This window comes from Vicugna pacos, chromosome 3 (genome assembly GCF_048564905.1).
Source record: "Vicugna pacos chromosome 3, VicPac4, whole genome shotgun sequence".
NCBI lineage: Eukaryota > Metazoa > Chordata > Mammalia > Artiodactyla > Camelidae > Vicugna > Vicugna pacos.
In genome coordinates, this window is record NC_132989.1 from 9,607,294 (window position 1) to 9,628,387 (window position 21,094).

Here is a 21,094-nt window from a genome sequence, read left to right on the forward strand (position 1 = left end):
GTCATGATTTGTACTTTATAGGATTGCTATAAAGTAGATTAAATGGCATATGCAAGGGGAGCGGAGTCCCTGCCATACTTCAGGGGCTCCATAAATGTTACATCTCGTTTTCCTTTCCTTGCAATGCCTTCCTCCACTGCCCTCCATCCAGGCTAGGGACTTCATTTACGATCCCGGCAAGACTAACACATCTTTGAAAAAACGCCTTCCAACAGAAATCCAAGAATCATCATCACTTCCTCTCTTTCTCTCCCTCTTCTACTCCCAGGGGCTGTCTCAGCAGCACCAGCCAAGCTCCTCCAAAATACGTTTCAAATCTCTCACCTCTCCATCTTCTCTGCCAGCATCCCATTCAGAGGCGCCGTCATCTCTTGCCCAAACCACTAAGCCGGTCCTTCTGTGATCTCCCTGTTCCCACTGGTGTTCCCTCCTATGATCCGTTTGTTTACACACCCGTCATGAACACAATAAATATCTTTTCTCAGCTTAAAAATTTTTCCTGATTCCCAAGCTTCTTCAGGATAAACGCCCAGCATCACCTACACAGACGTGCTTGTGGTTGCTGCACTCAGCTTGTCTCTCTCCTTTCCTTCCTCCTCTCGCTGTATTAGCCTTCTTCCTGCCCCTTGCTCACGTCAAGCTTTCTGCCCTAGAACCTCTGCATTCACATTCCTTTGGTTTGAAACCTCCTGCTCCCTGCTCTTGCCGTGGCTAGCTTCCTTGGGTCTCAGAAATGGCTTCTATAACACCAATATCGAAGTTAGACTCTCCTCTGTAATCGGTCACCATCTCAGCACGCTTTGCTTTCCCCATAGCCCTTAAAACAATCGCTACTTACTTGTTTTTGTGTTGTTTAGCCTCACCACCACCCCCGCCCCCAACTAGATTATTAATTCTGTGGGAACAAGAAAATATTTATCCTTCAAAAAACTATCCCTAACTCATAGTATCTTGCCTATCACGCAGGGGATGCTCAATACATCTCTGTGGGGAAAGTAAATAGCTGACTGCCATCAAAATGATGCATGACCACCATGCTGAGAGCAAGGCAACTGGGTAAATACTACACTTCTGCATTTCTGGTTCCACCATGGAGAATGTGGCCGTCGGGATTTGATCTGCACTTTGGAATGTGGTGAGAAAAAGCAGCAAAGTGTGATGCAGTGTGAGGATCAATGAATACTTGTTAAATGAATCGTGAGTTTAAGGTCCACCCAGGCACAGAAGAATTTACGCTTCAGGATTCTCATATAAGTATTCAGGGAGGAACAGAAGTCAAATTTCTATTTAAATGATATGGCTTACACACAAAAAGGGAAGACATCCTTCGGAAGACAGCCAATCTCTGCCACAGGTCTAAAGATGGACAAGAGAAATGAAACAAAAAATATCTGGTGTACCAATTATCTCCCCTAGAGAGAAAGTTGTAATTCTTACTCTCCCTTAAAAAAGCAGAGAACTCATAAGTTAAAAAAAAATAATGAATAATAATAGCTTCTACCATTTGAGGATGCCGCATGACCCAGGGACTGAGCTAAGGGCTTTCCATACACTGTTTCTGCTTTATCTTTAGCTGTACCTACTTTGGGATAATTCGACAATGTGATCTCACAGTTAAGCATATGCACTTTGGAGTCAGGGAGTCTGAAGTTAAAGTCCTGACTGCCTGAACAGTTTTGGACAAATTTGAGATCTCTCAGAAGCTTCCCTAAAGACAGAACTGGCAATCATTCGTATTTTGAAGGCATGCTGCATATGCAAAATAGAGAATGAATTATTCATTTAACGTTCTGCATGGTGCTTGTAAGGTTCCTGACTCCGTGAGCTCACATCAACATTTTACAATTGAGGAAAACCTCGCTTTGACAGGTTCAGCAATTTGTCTGAGACTCATGTGGTCCCCAAGACTATGGTTTTTCCAAAACACCTGTTGCCCTTCAGGTGAAATCCATCTTTGGAAATGTATCAGAGCTGAACCTGACAGAAAGAGGGAGAAGCAAGAGTGCCAAGTCCAGCAGCCATGTTCCCCCTTTCCCTCCAGCTCTCAGAAGCACCACTCCACACACCAAGGCTGGACACAGATATGCGCAGAGTAAGTGATGGATTCTCTGCCATGAGTTCAGGACCTCAGGACACCCTCTTAGAAGATCTTCCCAAAGGCTCTGACAAAGGGCCAAAAAGTACTGTTTTGAATTCGGAGTCCTCTGGGGTCCTTTGCCATAATGCACACATTCATTGGATTTAATATATGCAACTGTTAGCGCTTATCTACAGCTTGATTGGAATTAAGTTTCAATTAGGAATTACTTAGAGAAAATTTAAGAATGGAACAGAAGAATCTGAAAAGATGAAGGGATAGTGCAAACCTTGCAAAACTGGGCTAAGACAAGACATGACAGGAGATGGCAGGCCCCTCTCCCCAAACTCCTTCCTCCCTCCCCCCCGACCTCTTTCCATCAATTCAATAATGATTCATTGAGCACCTGTTCTGCGCCATAAATTGTGTCCAAATGTTTAATACAAGGCTAAGCAAACAGAAGTAGCTCAGAGATTTTTTTTTCGAGTGTTACGTGACAGGCAGCACAGGGCAAGGAGAAAGGGAGGTGGCTGAATTCACATTAAGGCTACACTCACCTACCCAGCGCCTGTCCTGTGTAAGAAACTGGGAGCAGAGCAACCACAGAGCTGTGGGAGCAGAGGTGAGTGAGTGAAATCGCAGCAAACTCACAGGCAGTACCTCCACTCAACCACGAAAGGGGCGTTTCCAAGGACAGGAAGCCCAAGTCATCCTGGCCCCTCATCCTCAAGTACACCAAGATAACGGAGCCAGCAAGGGAAGGTCTCCAAAGAAAGCACCCAACACAAACGCAGAACATACTCAATTCCAATTTCTGCTCCGTGCCACTGGAAACAGTGTCTTTTCACTGCACTTTTTCTCATCTGCTTTTCAAATTCTTCCTTAAAAACAGAAATAAAGTGCATTGTTCCAAATGACGTTACCATAGCATCCAGTGGAATCACCTCCCACCAATCACTTAGCTGATCCTACTCAGTGTCTGTTTTTGCCAGTGTAGTATCCTCAAGACCCTGGAGCTATGAGGAAGCCGAGAAAGATTTATTAACCAAGACGCCTTCTGAAAGCACACCAGAACCGGCCTGGAGAAGCTCATCAGCAAGGGGAAATGTATCACCTCTCCTGTAGTTAACTCTTACAGGGAGGGAAGTCAGGGTACCTCTTCAGGTCTAGACTGGTGAGATGCAAGGCGGTCTGCAAAAGCAGAATCTCTCTTCCAGCAGAGCGGAAGAGCCCTTGTTTCTCTTTCTGCTCACTTGGGAATCCTGAGTAGGTAGAAACATTTTCTTGTTTTCGTCATGGTGCCAAGAACTTTATATACAGGACTGGGGCAGGACTAGTTAAGGCAGCGCTCCTAAATATTTCACCCTGAACGTCAGCCAATCATAGGAAGTATTTAGAAGACAGCAAAAATAAGCTTTCCACTGGGCACAAAGATGCCATTGATGTAAAATTCCAGAGTAAGGTATCACATCAAAATATGCAGAACTGACATGGGAAACATCTAAGAGCATCCTTACTAGTTTCAAGAAGATGGGAAGGTGAAGGGATTTGTGAATATATATTTTTGGAGGGGCGGGGGCTGCTCCTTTCTAACCTTAAGCCCAATGAGAAGAGGCTCCAACGAATCCACCCTGAGATCTTGACCTGTGTTCCTATCACTGACATCACAGACTTCCCAGCACGGAACCCCATGGGAATGGCAAGTATTGCAAGCAGGAGAGGGCTGCTAACTCAGAAAGAGCGTGTGTGGTCTCAGAGTTTGCCAGGGAGGGGATGTACGACTGTTTTTCACAAAACAGAGGTGGACCAAGTGGTAAAGGGAGCTGTGCAGGAGACATCAGAGGTTCCACCAAGGGGACTTCCTGGAAGTCAAGAAGATTATGTGTGGAAAGGAAGACGGGGATGAGGCACCTTGTCCAGGAATGGAATGCTTTGTCCACTTTCCCCAGGGGAGGAGTAGGAGATGTGTCACACCTCTGGGGCTGGGAATCTCCACGGATTCCAGGAAATGATTCATGAGGGAAGAAGTCAGCTTAACCATCTACCAGTCTCAGAGGGCACAAAATCACTCAGCCACGTAACAAATATCCCACCCTCTACCATCACCACTGTCCTGGAAGGGTCTTAAACTGTAGTCAACAAATAGCAAATCCAGAGAAAATGAGAGCAGAGACAGCTGAAACCATCCTTATCTTTACTCTCAAAGGTAGGGAAACACCAACTAAAGACTGTATCCAGGGAAAAGAAACAAATACTTAACTTTGAATGAGGTTTGAAGTTGATAAATATCTCAGATGAAACACCTAAAATTTCTGAACTGAGCCTGTATTTTGTCCCTTAAAGTAACACCACATTGATAGCTTTTCAGGGGGCCAAAATCCACTAGGAATTGCCCAAGTTTTTATGGAGGAGGTAGAGGGGAAGACCACTCCAACTCAAATTTCAAAGTAGTGAAGACAAAAATAAAGTTGCATTTTAATTACGAGTTGTGCTTATTTAACATACCAATTACGTATTTCTTCAATAAGTATTTGTTGAGTGTCCATCACTCTGATAGACAAATGAATATAATGCTGAACAAGTCCTATAGCAGGATCCTGCCTGCACAGAGTTCACAGAGCGGTAGGATAGAATGGGGGCTTCCTGGACATCCTCTCTTCTCAAAGCAGACTGAGACCGAGATAGAAAACACGTGCTTTCGGCTGGTTCTTAACTGGATTTGAATTCCCACTGCTCCAAGATCAGCTGGAGAAAATTACCTAGCAGTTTCACACTTTAGTTCTCCTCGCCTACAAAATGGAGAAAATGTAATCTACCTTTGAAGATTGCCGAGAGGATTTCAGGGAAATGTACAGAAAAGCACACAGTATACTTCTTGACCAAAAAGATCTCAAAAAATAGTAGCGGGCATCACCAACAAGATAGTGATATGAGGAGCAATCCCTGTAGAATCAAAAAGACAAAATGATTATTGCCCTTAAACTTCCCCATCATAAAAGTTAAAATGAAAGATTCAACAGTAAGTATTAATTCTTTCTAAATAACTTAAGTCTCACTACTCATCTTTGTTATACTCTCTAAAAATTCCCACTCAATCCACTGTATTATTTTTATTTCATGAGCTTTTATTGTATAAATTATCAGTACCACATAATCTAGGATTCAGTCATCTCATTTCCTATGCTTTAATTGTCTTCTTGCACAAAGTCTTATCTCCCAAATTATACTGTTAAGAGCTCACTGAAGACAGGCCAGAAAATTATACTCTGGAATATTTTCTAGAATGTTTCAGACCTTCAACAAATACAGACAGAACTAAATAGACAGGGCTAAAGTTTTAAGATGCGCCAAGGTGTAAAAATGTAGGCTATTCTGAGTTCCCACTGTAAGCACAATCACAAACATGGCAGTCTCTTTGGAAACTGGAAAACACTGTCAGGGTCAAAGCAGAAATCCTTCTTGATCTCTGCAAATCACCTCTAACTGATGGAAAACTTCTTTTGGCCTGGACATGGGTTCCACACACTACAACAAAGACAGGCAGGTATAGAACAAACTTTCTCAAACAATTCAAGTTGAATTTCAACATGGAATCTCATCGAGTCTGCTGATGGCATTTTGAAAAGAATTTCATTAAATGTTGCTAACATGTCATAAGCTCCCTTAAATGGAAGGGTAATGGCTCATAACATTTGTAAGCTTTTTAATTTCATGGAATATGAGCAGCATAATCAGGACCTATTAAAGTCAATCAACCATGCCAAGTGGGGCTACCTGCGTCTGCTTTTGTTTCTGTTTTCCTTGTGGGTACACCCCGTGAACCAAGAGGCAACAGCCCCAGTATCATTCTTTAAGGCTAATGCTGGTGTGTGATGTTCTGAACAACATCTGATCAAACCATCAGGCAGCATTTGCATGCATGGGTTGAACAGACACCTCTTGGGAAATGTTTTTTTGGCTCCTGGGAAAGAGAGATTTCCCTTTCCATTTGCTTCAGCTCAGAAAGTACAATTTTGGTAGGATTCAGAATCAGCCATCTGACCAATGTAACTGGAATTAATAAATGGAGAGGAATATAAGAAACCTTATTTATATTTTCAAAGACACAGCAATGCCCAAACTACCAACCCTTTAAGACAGGTCTCCAAGTTTTCTTCTACCACAAAGCGTTTAATTACAACAGTGGCCATTTATAGGGGCTAAATACCAGGCACTGTTTTAGGCACCTATGTATGTTTTCTCGTTTAATTTTCAAAACGACTCTATGATGCTATCAGTTACCCCATACTGTGGATAGCAAAACTAAAGCTTGAGACATCAAGTAATATGGCTCAAATCACAAACCTAGTGAGTAGCAGAGCCAAGCTTCAAACTCAGCTTTAGTCTGGCTCTAAATTGTGTAATTTTTTTTTTTTTTTTACTATGCTGTGCTTCCTTCACACTCACCCTGATGCACGTCTTCCTGTGATAACGCAGATATCTAGAGAGAGCATTTCCATTTGGGGACAAGAGGGCGCCAGGTAAGGGGATGATCCAGGAAAGTTCACGGCTATAGAGTCAAACAGGGAGAACTCACTGTACAGTCGTGCGAGAAAGTACACATCAAAACTGGAGAAGTGGAACTGAGTGTAACAAACCCGCTCAGGACAAGGCCACAAGCAGAAGGCTGACTTAGAAGGAAGGAAGGCTGAGAACAGGAGAGGGAACAGAGTAGGGGATGGGTGAGGGCAAGCAGTGTTAAAGTAAGACTGAGAACATACAGAAAAGTTAGGGTTCTACTTGTGTGCACTGGCTGTGCAGGTGGGGGCACACTTGATGGCTCGATGGGGATGGGTAGGACCAGATAATTTCATTACATAAATCTTTACTGCAAAAAAATCCCCAGAATGATGGGCATATAGATGATGTTCAAATATGTGTCTGCATTTAATTACAAATTATACAAATAGGAAAACATTGAGCTATTCCCTAAGCTGCCATTAATGACTACTGGACCAAGAAACTACACAATTAAACAGTGTTACACTGAATGACATGCACAGCCACCATTATACCTGAAGGAGGTGAAAGAAAAGTATTCAACTTACAAGAGGAAGAGAATTTTATCCAAGAACACGTCCTGCATTGTGGGCGTCACTGTATTTTTAACTCTACTGCAAATATGTCAGTTTGGGTTGTTAAGAAATGAAAAAAGCAGCTCAAGGATTAAGAATGTCGTGAGACCTTGTACATAAAATATTTAAAGAACTTGTAGAAGAAGCTGAATTTAGAATGAAGAAGACAGACTCCTTTCTTCAGAGTAGTTTCCAGAGGTAATGAAGCCCTAGTGCCCTAAGGCATAATTACACACAATGAGTTAACTTCTCTTTTATAAAGCTAGGATGGTACTGGGCATTTGGAGAACTGGAAGAACTGAGAAAATCATCACTCACATTTTCTGCAGTTTGTAGTTTCAGACAAGGAACCAGAGTTAACAAAGGTCAAGTCTTTGGGAATTTGGAATTTCTACAGGTTTTTAACCTTTCAGGATGATTTAAGACAACATATCTTTTAAGATGATTTTAATTATTTCATATTAGCTCTACTTTGGTGGGCTTAGAATGAAAAACTAGTAACTTGTAGTCTGAGGTTCTAGACAAAATCATATCTATAGAATCTATGGTTTCTAGAATATCATGACTTTTTTTGGAGTCAGACTTAATTAGCACCTGGATCCCTGATTATTTCCAAATAGGTAATATAATATAAATCTAACAGAAGGCATGACCAGAGAAAAGTAATGACGTAGTAGGAGATGGCACAATTTAGGGGCTCTGTACTTGGACTGGAGAAAAAAGGGCCTTCATAGGAAGTTGTGACTGTAAGAGCCCTACAGAACTATAGCACGGAGGCCATCTTAGGGCTGTGGGGAATGGCCAGAGAAGCAGGAATTGGCTAAAGAAGGAAGTAAGATGCTTTCTTCTTCATGAAACTAGCAAGGGTCCTCTGTGCTTCTCTGGGTTGCAGGGAAAACAAGTCAGGTAAACAGCACAGGCCAGTAGGTAAGCACTGTCTACTATCCCAAGGTAAGACAGCATTCCAGTTAAGAATGTGGGTGTTCCCTCACACCATACACACAAATGAACTCAAAATGGCTTAAAGACTTAAACATATGACAAAACACTATAAACATCCTAGGAGAAAACAGGCAAAACATTCTGTGACATAAATCTTAGCAATGTTTTCCTAGGGTGGACTACCCAAGCAAGAGAAATAAAAGCAAAAATTAACAAATGGGACCTAATGAAACTTATAAACTTCTGTACACCAAAGGAAACCAAAAGCAAAACAAAATGACAACCTATGGAATGGGAGAAAATATTTGCAAATGATGCAACTGACAAAGGATTAATTTCCAAAATACATAAACAGCTCAGACAACTTAATAACAACAAAAAAAACAATCCAATCCAAAAATGGGCATAAGACCTACATAAACAATTCTCCAATGAAGACATACAAATGGTCAACAGGCACATGAAAAAGTGCTCAGTATCCCTAATTATTAGAGAAATGAAAATCAAAACTATAATGAGGTATCACCTCACACCAGTCAGAATGGGCATCATTCAAAAGTCCACAAACAACAAATGCTGGAGAGGGTGTGGAGAAAAGGAAACCCTCCTACACTATTGATGAGAATGTAGTATGGTACATCCATTATGGAAAACAGTATGGAGATTCCTCAAAAAACTAAAAACAGATTTACCATATGATCCAGCAATCCCACTCCTGGGCATATATCTAGAGGGAACTCTTAACTCAAAAAGATACATGCAGCCCAATGTTCACAGCAGCACTGTTTACAGTAGCTAAGATATGGAAGCAACCTAAATGTCCATCAACAGATGACTGGATAAAGAAGCTGTGGTATATTTATACAATGGAATACTACTTAGTTATAAAAAAGAAGAAAATAATGCCATTTGCAGCAACATGGATGGCCCTGGAGAAAGTCATTCTAAGTGAAGTAAGCCAGAAAAAGAAAGAAAAATATCCTATGATGTTGCTCATATTTGGAATCTAAAAAAAGGAAAAAAAAGAGGACACTAATGAATTCATCTAAACAGAAACAGACTTGCAGACATAGTAAACAATCTTATGGTTACTGGGGGAGGGGGGTGAGAGGGATAAATTTGGGAGTTGGAGATTTGCAAATGTTAGCCACTAAATATAAAAACAGATTAAAAAACAAATTTCTTCTGTATAGCACAGGGAACTATATTCAATGTCTTGTCATAACCTTTAAGGAAAAAGAATATGAAAACAAACATATGTATGTATATGCATGACTGGGACATTGTGCTGTATGCCAGAAATGGACATACTGTAACTGACTATACTTCAATTAAAAAAATTAAATAATTTAAAAAAAGAATGCGGGTGTTAAGAGTCAACGTGGGCTGGAATATTAGGTTCACATTCTTCCTTAACCCTTTATTTGACTGCTCATCTCTAAACAGATCAAAATGATAGGTCCTTTCTAGGCTCACCCTAAGGAATGAACGAGATACTTTTACATTAAAACTGTGGCTCTGAGCTATTACAACACAAGGGCCTAATCACACATTATTTAGTTTCAAAATCAGCAAATACTTATGAGCAATTACTGTGGGTGGGGCTTTCTGATAGGTAATTTCAAACCTATTAGTTCACTTAATCTCCACAACAACGTATCTTTTAAGATGATTTAAAGTTATAGACATACAACATTAAAACTACAGGCGCTAAGCAACACTTTAATATTTTCTCTCCACTCCGTATTTCCTGGTTGCAATCTGTCAGTTATGGCAAGAACAGAATGGTCCAGGCATCTGCAGAGTCTTTTACTCCTCTCCTCAGGCTAGCCTCCATGGTCCTCCTGACCACTACATTTATTGCACAAGGGTGTGCACATACAGCCACAGATACTAAACTCTGTGGGCATGTAAGGGCTTTTCAAGGGTAATTTTAAAAATAGTTGCATTTTTGTCCGTAAGAGCCAAATTAAAAAATCAAAACCATGGAACTTAACCATAAGTTAACCCTGCTGGATTCCACAATGTCATGAGCCCTGTGATGAGCCTGGGAGGCCGGAGCCGTAGTGGAAACAGTCCCCACCTTCCTCCACCCACTGGGAGCAGACAGCTGTCTCCTATAATTCAAGACTGTATTGGCATCAGCCATCTTCTTGTACTAACTCTGTTGCAATGTTGTCAAACTGTTTCCTTTTCATTAAACTTCTTTCTGTGGCTCCCTAAGCAGAGTGCTCCTAAGACAGGGTGAAAGAAATACTTCATGATTTAGCCAATGCTTTGTGGCAGTGACGGAAGGCAAGGGGCTGGGGGGAGGGGTAAATTCCACATCTCAGAAAACTCACATAAGACCAGCCAAAAAATAACCGACAATGCTATGAAAGAAATGAAAAACCTTAGTTTGTTAACTACTAAAGTCAGAAGCAAACATGGGAACTCAATATCCATCCAGGGATCTGACTACCCATGCACAAACAATTTAAAAATAAAGCCAGCTCCATTTCTCCTCTATCAGTGAGCTGTTACCTAAGGATAATTCATCTCTCCATAATACTGCTCTCATTTTTTTTTAACATAACTGCCTGAGCCTTAACCAATCTACACAGCTTGATAGTAGAAAACTGTAATTATCATACCATCTGCACTTGTCTATTACTGTAGAGAGCTAACACTTTATTTCCATGACTCTGATGTTACAAAATGGAAGCTGCAGCTTACTAGGCAGAGAAAGCCACCGTATTGCATCAAGCAAGGGAAGAAACATGGTAGTCTGCGTGTCTTATTCCTTCAGCATGGCGACTTTCACCACCATCTATCTCTCCTTCATATCCCTCCAAAAGGCAACAAGCACATCTGCAAAATATTCATCAGTCTTAAAAGCCTCATTTACTTTGTGGACCAGTTGGTATTTGCCTCGGGGCATAATCTTTGCTGATAAAAACAGAATCATTCATAGAAGTGGAAAGTCCCACACATAATTTAGGCGACTGCCATTTACAACATCACTGGTAATCATTTCAGAGTGATGCATCAAAGGCTACGCTCAGCAGCGGATGGAGATCGCAAAATCAAAGAGTAAGTATTTGGTTATAATTTCACATGGCAAGGAAGTGTTTTTTCAGCCTCTGAAATTACATCTCCTGAAAAAAATCATCAGTGGGTTGTTTTTTTTTCTTTTTTTGAGAATGAACACATTCTCTTAAAATGAAGACTAACAGTGCAATGCGCTCACAACAATTATACAGTGCTGGGTTGAACCAGTTGCCAGGAGATGAGTATAATTCGATGGAGGCATTAAGAACATAATTTAAGTGACATATTTTGCCCAACCTTTCAAGAGTGAAGAACAACAAAATGCTCACGAATGTGTTAAAATGCCCCTCTTCCTTAAAGCTGGCTTCTCTCCCCATTATTCTCCCCCAATACTCAAAAGGTATTATCAGCTGCGAGATGCCACCTAACCAAAGTAGGGCTTTTCCTACCATTAAAGAAACATAAACCAAACCACAGCAGACTCTGGTGTGTGCTTTTCCACCTTCAGTTTTATCTATGAAATAAGCAAGAAGTAGTCTCACATCAAGTAGTCATTACACGTGGCTGGGATGTTTCTGAAACCAAAAGAGTAAGACGATGCTGACATGCCACAGTGATGATGAAGGGAAGCCCAAAGACGTGAAGGGCTGGAAAGTGTCAGTTTTGTTAACTTCAGCTCTCCTGTCTGTAACACACAGCTCCATACTTGGGAGCTTCCATCAGCCTATGGGTGGCATAGATGAAGGCATACAGCAGGGTAAAAGAGCAAAGTGGGGAAAGATGGGCTTTTAGTACCACCTTTATCTCTTCCACCTTGTCTGTCCTGCTCACACCATCTTCTCCATAATAAGATACTTTGTATGTGGCTGACAGACAATCAATCAATCCAAAGCTCCTATAAAAGAGAAATTTGTCTTTACCTCCCTACCTGAGAGGCTCTTCTAGCATCTTTCAGTTAGAAGGATCCTAGGAGTTATTTATTTTAAAAAACCAAACAAACAATGACAATAATTTGCTTTCCTTCCATGTGATAGGTAAGAGTTAGAAACCAGGGACACAGTGGTACCAAAGCAAACAATATTAACAAATGTTAATAACAATAAATCATTTTGAAATTTTATACAGTACTTTATACTCAAGGTTATGTTCCAGAAACAGTAAAATTTACACAATAGGTTTTACATAATTACGTAAAATAAATGAACTCTTACAATCCTGTGAAAAGCTTACAAGGTAGTGCTATTATGCCCATTTAACAGATAAGGAAGTAAAGCACAGAAAAGGTCAAATACTTTGCTCAGGGTAACACGGTAAATGGTAGCACCGAGATTTAAATCCAGGAAGTTGATGTTCCAGACTCTACTCTTAAATATCACTTCAAAATTGCATTTCTTGGTCCCTGACATTAAAGAGATTCTATATTAATATAGAAGAGGAAGCAAACAGGTAAGTACATAAATATTTAGTTGTGTAATAGACACATATAATATATAACTAGAAATTAATATACCTAAGTAATATGACATGATATAATATACTGACAGAAAATAAAGCCAAGGGATAAGGGGAAGGTGTTCATCAGGAGGTGCCATTTGAGCAGAAGCCTGGATAGGAGTGAGGCTAGGTTTTCATGCAGTCTGGTGTTCTCAGACTGTGGTGCGTGGACCCCTCCAGGGCCCTGGCAACTTGTGGCCGATGACAGGGGGCCTGGGTGGGCAGGGGAACAGGCTGTAGCTCCCCAGCCCTTGCCCAACCACAGCAGCTCATCTTCCATGTGGTCTGGATTTGGGGTTCCAAGGAACATCTGACTTCAAAAAGATTCTATGGCTTTAAGAACAATATTGGAGAAAACCCCTGATTACGTCCAACCTCTTTAAGGTCCTGAACACAGAAACTGAGAGGGACGAGGAATGACATGCTCCAGAGCATGGTGGGAATCCCAGCAAGACAAGCAGCGCACCCAGAGTCCCCAGCTTCGAATCCAGGACACTGCAGTCATCTCTAGAGGGTACAGACAAAAGAGTTTATCCAAGTGACTGTGTCTCCCTGTTTGGACACTTCCTAACCAAACTCCAGGCTCAGCAAGAGAAACTGCACACGTGCTCTTGCCTGTCTCCTGTATTTATGAAAATGTCCCCACCTCTGCCTCCTATTCTAATTTATATTTTTCCTGATCTTAACCCATTATATCTTTTCTTACTCTGTCACTGTCCATATTTCTCCTAAGCTACTTCAAATCCTTTGTGGAAATGTGTAAGTGCATGGGGGGAAGGAGTGATTACAGTAGGGGTTTGGCATGACTACACACTTCTGAGTCTTCCAGTAAATGAGATTCCAGTGGTGGACCTTTGGGCACCAGAGCAGACAACAAGAAAGGGTGTGGGGCAGCCTACTTGCTCAATGGCCCTCAAATCATATAATTAGACGTTCCCAGCCTTATGTGAAGTTTGGACCGACCTCTTCTATGAAAAACTCCAGCTGATACAGTTACAACTGAGGTTTGATCAAAGCCCCCTGTAACTCTTGTATGTCCAGTAGGAACTTCATTTCAGAAAAGCATGCACAGTCAATGCCTCCCCAGTTAAAGGAAGGGCAAAAACCTCGTCAGCCCATTTTAATTCTAAGACAACCAAAAACCTCTGAATAACTCTGCTTCTCAGCATAAACAAACAATCAGACCAAAGGATTAAGTGCTGATCTGTTCAGTTTGCGTCTGTTTAAAAAAAAAAAAAGCAAGCAGCTGGTTCACCCTATTGTCCACAATAAATTATGCCACATAAAAAGACAGATACAGTTGGGGAATGGCAATCGGCTTCCCAGTACAGATGGGCTTATAGATGACCCTTCCAACTTTTAACGATCTCCGTAATTTATGTGTGAGCTAAGAAATGCAAAGATGCCTCATGTGCTCCTCTGACTTAGTACAAATCACTTTTATTTACTTGGGCGATACTTCATGGTCCAGTTAACTTCTTAATTAAAGACAGCAAGATGCTCGTGTTCCATGCAAGTGGCATGGAAAAGACTGTTTTGTGTGCAATATGTTCAGCTGGGAGTTGAAGCTGTTTCGCGTACTGGCGAGAAGACATCACGGCTTTCATTCGGAGTCTGAACTAAGCAGAGACACAGCTGTTTCCATTCTAACGATACTGTCAATGGATCCTCTTCAGACAAAGCTTGTACTTGTCTGCCATCCACGTTACTTTATTTAGCCTCGTGCAGAGCATGCTGAATCCAAATCAGCTTTCCTCTCCCTGTTTGCCTCTTCCCAGGCATTCTCTGGCATGGTTAAAGAAATAAAGACAGAAAGGAGGTGTGTTCTAGGAGGCTCCGGGAGGGAATGGCTGTGGTGGCCCAGAACCTCAGCCTCCGGAAGCTCTGAGACTGCTATCCCTTGCCGCTGAACTTGGACACTTTTTCAAAACCCGCAGAAGCCAGATGACTAGGAGAAAACTGGGGCAAAAGAGCAACAAGAAATGAGGAGCAGTGAGTCCTAAGTGACTACAAATCCTAAGAAGTCAACCCAGTTTCTGGACTCCTGCATGATGAGACAGACACAGCCTCACACCCATACACCAGGGGCTGCACCCTGGAGGGGCTTCAAGCGCCAAAACAGAAATGACGTAGGCAGGCGGGGGGTAAGCCAGGAGTGACTGATGGCGGCTCGGGCACAACGGAGAGCACACCCCGACCTGAGAGGAGGCACCTTCTACTGAACTCCAGTCCTCAGGAGCATCCGACCACTCTGCCAGACTTTGGTTTTGTTTGTTTGTTTGTTTGTTTTTCCCAACGGGAATAAAAACAAGCAGATTATTTAAAAAGTTTAATCTTCAGACATTTAAACATTAGGAACAGATTCACATGAAAAGGAAAACACTGTCAGAGGCAAATAAACTCTATCTATGGGCTGAATTCAGTCTGTGATCTCTGTCATAAGCCTTCATATCAATAGTTCACTTTGGGGGAGGGTGTAGCTCAGTGGTAGAGCGTATGCTTAGCATGTATGAGGCCCTGGGTTCAATCCCCAGTACCTCCACTGAAAAAAAGTATTAAATAATAATGATGATAAAGTTAAAGAAAAATTTACTTAGTAGTTTATAAAGTGGGTTACTTAAATCACTTCACTGAACGCTCATGATCAATTGATAGAGAATATTCAGTTAGTGTTAAATCAGCCCTATTTAAGCTTGGTCCTGTTGCATTATCCACTGCTGTTTCCAGTTTCCTTTTCTTAATACTTTTGAATTAAGTCAGGGACTTAATGTCTTTGGCAGTAAGTTATTCCTTGTGAGAGGGAAATAGCTCAAAGATGACTCCTTGGTCAAAGAGTAGCATTGGTTGCCACCCAAGTTCAACGGTACAGCACATGAGCTTGACCACGGTGTTATGCTGTCTCCTGGTATAGGCAGCTTTTAAGAACCCCACCCATGTATGATTTCATAATTCTATTAATAGATTTTGGTAGGTAGAACATGTGAGTTTTTAAATAGTAGAACGTTTGAAAGACATAAATCCCATTAAACTTTATATAATAATTTTCCACTTAAGTCTGCAAAAGTAAATTAATTTTTGTACCCCTCCTCCAACTTCTCTTTCTCCTCTCTCCTCTCCTAAACTTCTAAATGCAATAGGGCTAGCTAGGACCCTTATATCCACTCCAAATATAGTTTGAGAGGTGTATGGAGATAAACTCATTGCACAACTTTCCCACTGCTGTAGGCCTGGCGTACAGTATGATCAATAAATGCTGGTTTTCCTTCCACATTAAGTTATGTCTACACATTAAGTTACGCTAAAACTCCATCTAGTCCAGTATCATGGGATGATAGGTAAAATGTCTCTCTGAAGAAGCATGGATCTGCCACTTTTGTCCCAAATGACACTGTGATGAAAGGTCTCCGTAGCACTCAGGCATTCAATCTATCTGCTAGTGGCTCCTGCCAAAAATCTGTAGCTGTAGTTTGCAATTATAAAGATGCCTACCACAATGAAATAGGATTTAAATAGTTTTATGGCATTAAATCCCTTACCATCACAAGTTCCAGTGCTAATGCATTCAAGAAGTATTCCTTGGGACAAGTGGTCTCTGGATGTGTTGGTGGAGTAATTCGTGTGTCCTTTCCCGTCTGTTTCCTGAGTGGGATGACACATGACCACTTAGAAGCTATGTGTCCACACAGCTAAAGCTAGAGAATCCCAGGGCTTTCATTCAATTCCCCGATGGAAGTTTTCATACAGATGAACATGTGCTCATTAATTTATCTTCCCAAGTGACTGCTATCACACTAATCAGTTTCTAGTGACTTCACCAGGGTTGCAACCTTCAGTAATGAAATCGGATCCAGTATCGAGCATGGCGTAGATTGCTTCACCAATCTCAGCTCGTCTGGGATCAATGAAACACAAAACCAAAATGAAGTCAAGTGCTGCTTCATTAGTTATCCTCACGCAGAAGAGCTGACTAATCCTGTTCAACTGGACACGGGTCTCTTTTCTTTGGGAAAAGCAGGAGACACCCCATGAAAGCAAAGTGGCTGTGATCTATGGAGGAAGGAGAGTGCAGATCAGCCTACAGAGAAGAGTCTTGCAGGGAGTCTGGAAGCAGTGGTCAGGTGACTCAGGAAAAAGACCAGCAAGCTGAAGGTGACAGAGTGGGGAATGGAAGCTACTCCATGTGAGGCTCTTGTGACTATCACGTGGGGCTCGGATTCAGGAAGTATGGCAGATTCTACTGCGTGCCTGCTTACCAAGCACTCCCCTACCTTCTTCCCTCCTGGAACCTGAATTTTGTTCAGCCAACAGTTATCCCTGTGTTTGATGGACAGAGAGTCCTAGAGATGAAATCTCTAGCTTCTCATTTCGTTCTTTTGCCTTCCTGATCCAACCTGTTTTCACTTTTTGAGACAATTCAAAAAGAGACGAATCTTTCTTTGCTGCTATGCCTCGTATGCCTTCTTGGTGCTCTGACGTCATCCCAAAGGGAAACAGTAGAGGCCGATGCCCTGAGCCACTTCTCCTATCTCTCCTCAGCCAAACTTAGACACATTCAATCGCAGGCAAAAAAAGAAAAAAAAATCCTCTTTAAGTTGGATACAGTTAGGCAGTAAATAGATGGCTACAAAAAAGATGGATCTTAATAAAATGACAATTTAGTCTAAACATTTTTAAGATATGCAAATTGTATAAGTACATTCATGTAAAGTTCTAAGAAATGCAAAGTAATCTGTAGGGGAGAAGGCAGATCAGTGGATGCTTAGGGGTGGGCTGGGGGAAGGAGGGTGGGTGTAACATGATAGAGGGATTAGCAAGAAGCATGGAGAGGCTCTTGGTGATGGATATATCCACTGTCTTGGTTGTGGTGATGGTTTCACACATACACACAGATGTGAAAACCTATCAACTTGCACACATTTAATATGCGTAGCTTATTCTGTATCAATTATACCTCAAAAAAGCTCTTAAAGTTTTGAATATTACTTACATATAACAATTTACTATTATTATTTGGAGGAAGAAAAGTACAGAATAGCATGCAAAGTATAGGTGCTGATAAAAAATATATACGCAGGGAAAATGTCTGAAAAAATATACTAAATTGTTAACAGTGCTTGCCCCTGTGAGATAGATTTAAGGGACACTTTCATTTTTAATGATTCATCATTCAATTGCACAGATATCTACTGAGCACATACCACGTGCCAGACATTTAGCAACAGGGCTGGGGATCATAGGAGGGAAAATCCAGACAACCGCCTGCTCTTCTGAATGTATGTTCTTAAGCAAATGTGAATGCCAAATGATGGCAGTTACAAGACAGAAGAAAAACAGGGTGATGTTTTTATATATGATTGTTGTGCTAAATGGATTGATTGGTCGAGGAAGGTCTTTTTTTAAACAGTGACATGTGAACTGAGACCAGGATGACAAGAAGGAGCCTTCCACGGAAAACATTTGCCAGAAAATTTTCTAGGCCTTAATGACAAGTTTCGATTTTATTCCAGGTGTAATGGGAAGCCCATAGGGAACCCTTTGCAAAGAGGTGGAGAGACTTGATCTATGAAATGACTACTTCAGCTCTGATTTGGGTTATGAGGCTAAGAGTGAAAGGCAGCAGAGAGAGAGGAGGTTACAGCAATGGTGTAGGTGAGAGAGGTTGGTGGCTTTAACAGGGAGAGGGGTGTGACATGCGATGGAGAAGGGTGGATGGATCTGGACACACGCTTTAAGTAGAGCCCACGTGACTTAATAATGGGTTTTATTATACATGCATATCTGCATGTCTTCTTTTCTTCATTGAGAAGATAATGATTTTGTTATCAGAAACATAAGGCTAAAAGCTGTACTTATTTACTATTTATTTTTTGGAAGGAAAAATACTTTCTTAAGAACAATGGAAAAACAGTGAATTCTAGCCCTTTAATTTTCTTTAAACATGGATTTGAAAGCACTGGATTCAAGTCACTGCTTTTTCAAAATTAGAGCAAGTTCTTCACGATTATCATTATTTTTAAGGTTCCAGTCAAGTGTATCTTTGACTTGGGATTGATGACTGTTGATTTTCAGATACCTTGGCTGATGTATTTGCCAAGAGTCTAGTTCCTACATATGGACCTGAGAGACATACTAGGTAACCTTTTTCAAGTCTTATAAAACAAGTGTCTGAATTCTTTTATATGCTTCTAATTCTCCACCAAGGAAATTTTTGTCAGGATATTTTACTTAACACATATCAGCTCTTCTATTCATGATCTGAAAATCTGCTCTCTGGCACCACAAGCAGTCTAGCCAGACCATTGACACATTTATGGAAATACCCGTAATATAGGTGAGAGGGGTTGGCAAACTATAGCCTACAGCCTATTTTTCGATGACTCTCGAGATAAGAATGGTTTTTATATTTGAAAGCATTGCAAAAAAGAAAACAAATAAAAGGCTGAAATATTTACTATCTGGCCCTTTACAGACAAAGGCAAATGACCTTTAGAGGGAAATTACCAGTCGAAATTAGTGAGATAAACTAGCTTAATCTAGGTGAGATTATTAACCGACAGCACATCGAGTAACTCAGACTGATGATTTCACTAATCCGCTTGCTAAATTGGGAGAAGCAAATACACATCAAGAACAATGCACAGAACAGTATTTCTTAAATGTGTGAAATCGACTGCCCGTTCAGTCCAACGCAGAATCACCACCCAGTCCCCCTTGTTAGAGTTTCAAGCCACTATTCCTTCTAGGGTAGAGCTTCCTCAAAAACCACGGGTATGCTTACAATATTCTTGGTACTTTAAGTGCTTAAGCCCGTGTGTGGTGGGGTCCCCATTACATTTCATATTCACTGACTGGGTGGCTGAATTAATTTCTCTTTTTGCTGATATTAAAATCATGGTTCCCTCCCTTTTAACAAGCACACAAGGAGGTAAAACTTACTGGCAATTCAGTAGTTGCACTCAAGTTTAATACAATTCAGCAGCTTAGATAGCACTCAGATAAAATTACCCACTACATCAAGTTGCTGAATTTCATTAATTACGCTAATTGATGCCCACAATGTAAACGACGCTTTGGGGAACTTCCATGTTATTTTCTGCTCGCAGGTAGCCACAAACCAATCCCAGGCAGAGCAAATGAACGCATGAATAATCCTTTTCAACCAGCACACTTCGCCACCCCACCAAAAAGTAAACATGGAAAGCCAAAGAACCAACCTCCAAAATACTCAAGAATGAAAATTAACTTTCATAATATTGGTGACTAAAATCAAGGTGTCCAGGAATCACTTCCATCAGGAAAATAAAGAAGAAAGCAAGACAGAAAGAAAGAAAGGAAGAGTGAGATTTGGTAGGAGGCTCTGGTTAACAGAGAAGTTTTACAACCGGATTTCCTGAGTTGAAATCCTTGCTCTACTGCTTTGTAAGTAGGTAGCTTTGGACAAACTCCTCCAAGCCTCAGTTCTTTGATCTGCAAGGATGAAGGCAGCACTAATTGCGACCCCAGTGGGCCAATCTGTGAATTACACTAGATAAAGATGAAGCCTGGAAGCAGCAAAGTGCATGGGCACACACTCTAGACTGATCGTTTAAGTACCATTTCAGAGCATAGTTTTTAAAATATTAAACGAATTCTAATCGACCTTGGCTACACTGTCCAAATTTCTCATAAAAAATAAAATTCTAGGTCTATTGTAGGTCAGTTTTGAAGGATGGCTTTGTCGCACCTGACCATTAAAAGCAACAGCAAGACTTCCTTGGATTTGTATAGTGCTTAAGGCATTTCCACATCGATTTTCTTGCTGTCTTTGCAGCATGATCTATAAATTTCATTGATAAAGGTTATTATCCTCAGAGAGGCACAGAGAGGACGTCTCATTTGCTTACAGTACCAGAGCGGTGATTACACTCAAGACTTCAGAGCTGAACGCATCTCACTACCTGCATCGCTGCCCTCTGCCCCAACCCTCTATACTCAGCTGATGGCAAGATAAATTTCCCCAGATTTAGAGCCCCGGGAAAGAAGAATTCCTTCTCTCCACAGAAACTTACTGGTCGGGACTGGATTTCTTTGGCGTAGAGAGGTTGCAAGAATTCTGAGTCTCCTTCTAGCTTTAGACCTTTCTCCGTAATTCTCAAGTTTCCCATTCCATCCTGAAAAAGAGATAACATGGGAAATTGGATTAGCCAAAATTTCAAAATACCTCAGTCTTTTAAAAATTGAAACAAAAGTATTGCCTTTTTTTTTTGTTGAGAGATGGGATAAGAAGGGGTCCAAATGAAGACATAAAATACTAGGCAACATTGTTCAGTATGATCATTACCCTCTCTGCTCACTTATTCTGAGAAAATCTACTCCAAGCAATCCTGGAAAATTGAGCAAATTTTCCAAACAAGCAAAATGCAAGAAATGCCCTCAAGAGATCAACTAGTTCAGATGG

At 41.1% G+C, this 21,094-nt stretch overlaps 1 protein-coding gene across 9 annotated transcripts in view; it reads right to left on the reverse strand.

The window, feature by feature from the left end:
- The window catches only part of SGCD (sarcoglycan delta), a 1,022,496-nt gene that overhangs the window by 176,100 nt on the left and 825,302 nt on the right, over positions 1–21,094 (reverse strand). For all 9 annotated transcript variants that reach the window (XM_072953966.1, XM_072953991.1, XM_072953973.1 and 6 more), the window contains one exon: positions 20,706–20,807. In XM_072953966.1, the coding sequence (XP_072810067.1) occupies positions 20,706–20,807 (102 nt within the window). The remainder of the gene's footprint in view (positions 1–20,705; positions 20,808–21,094) is intronic.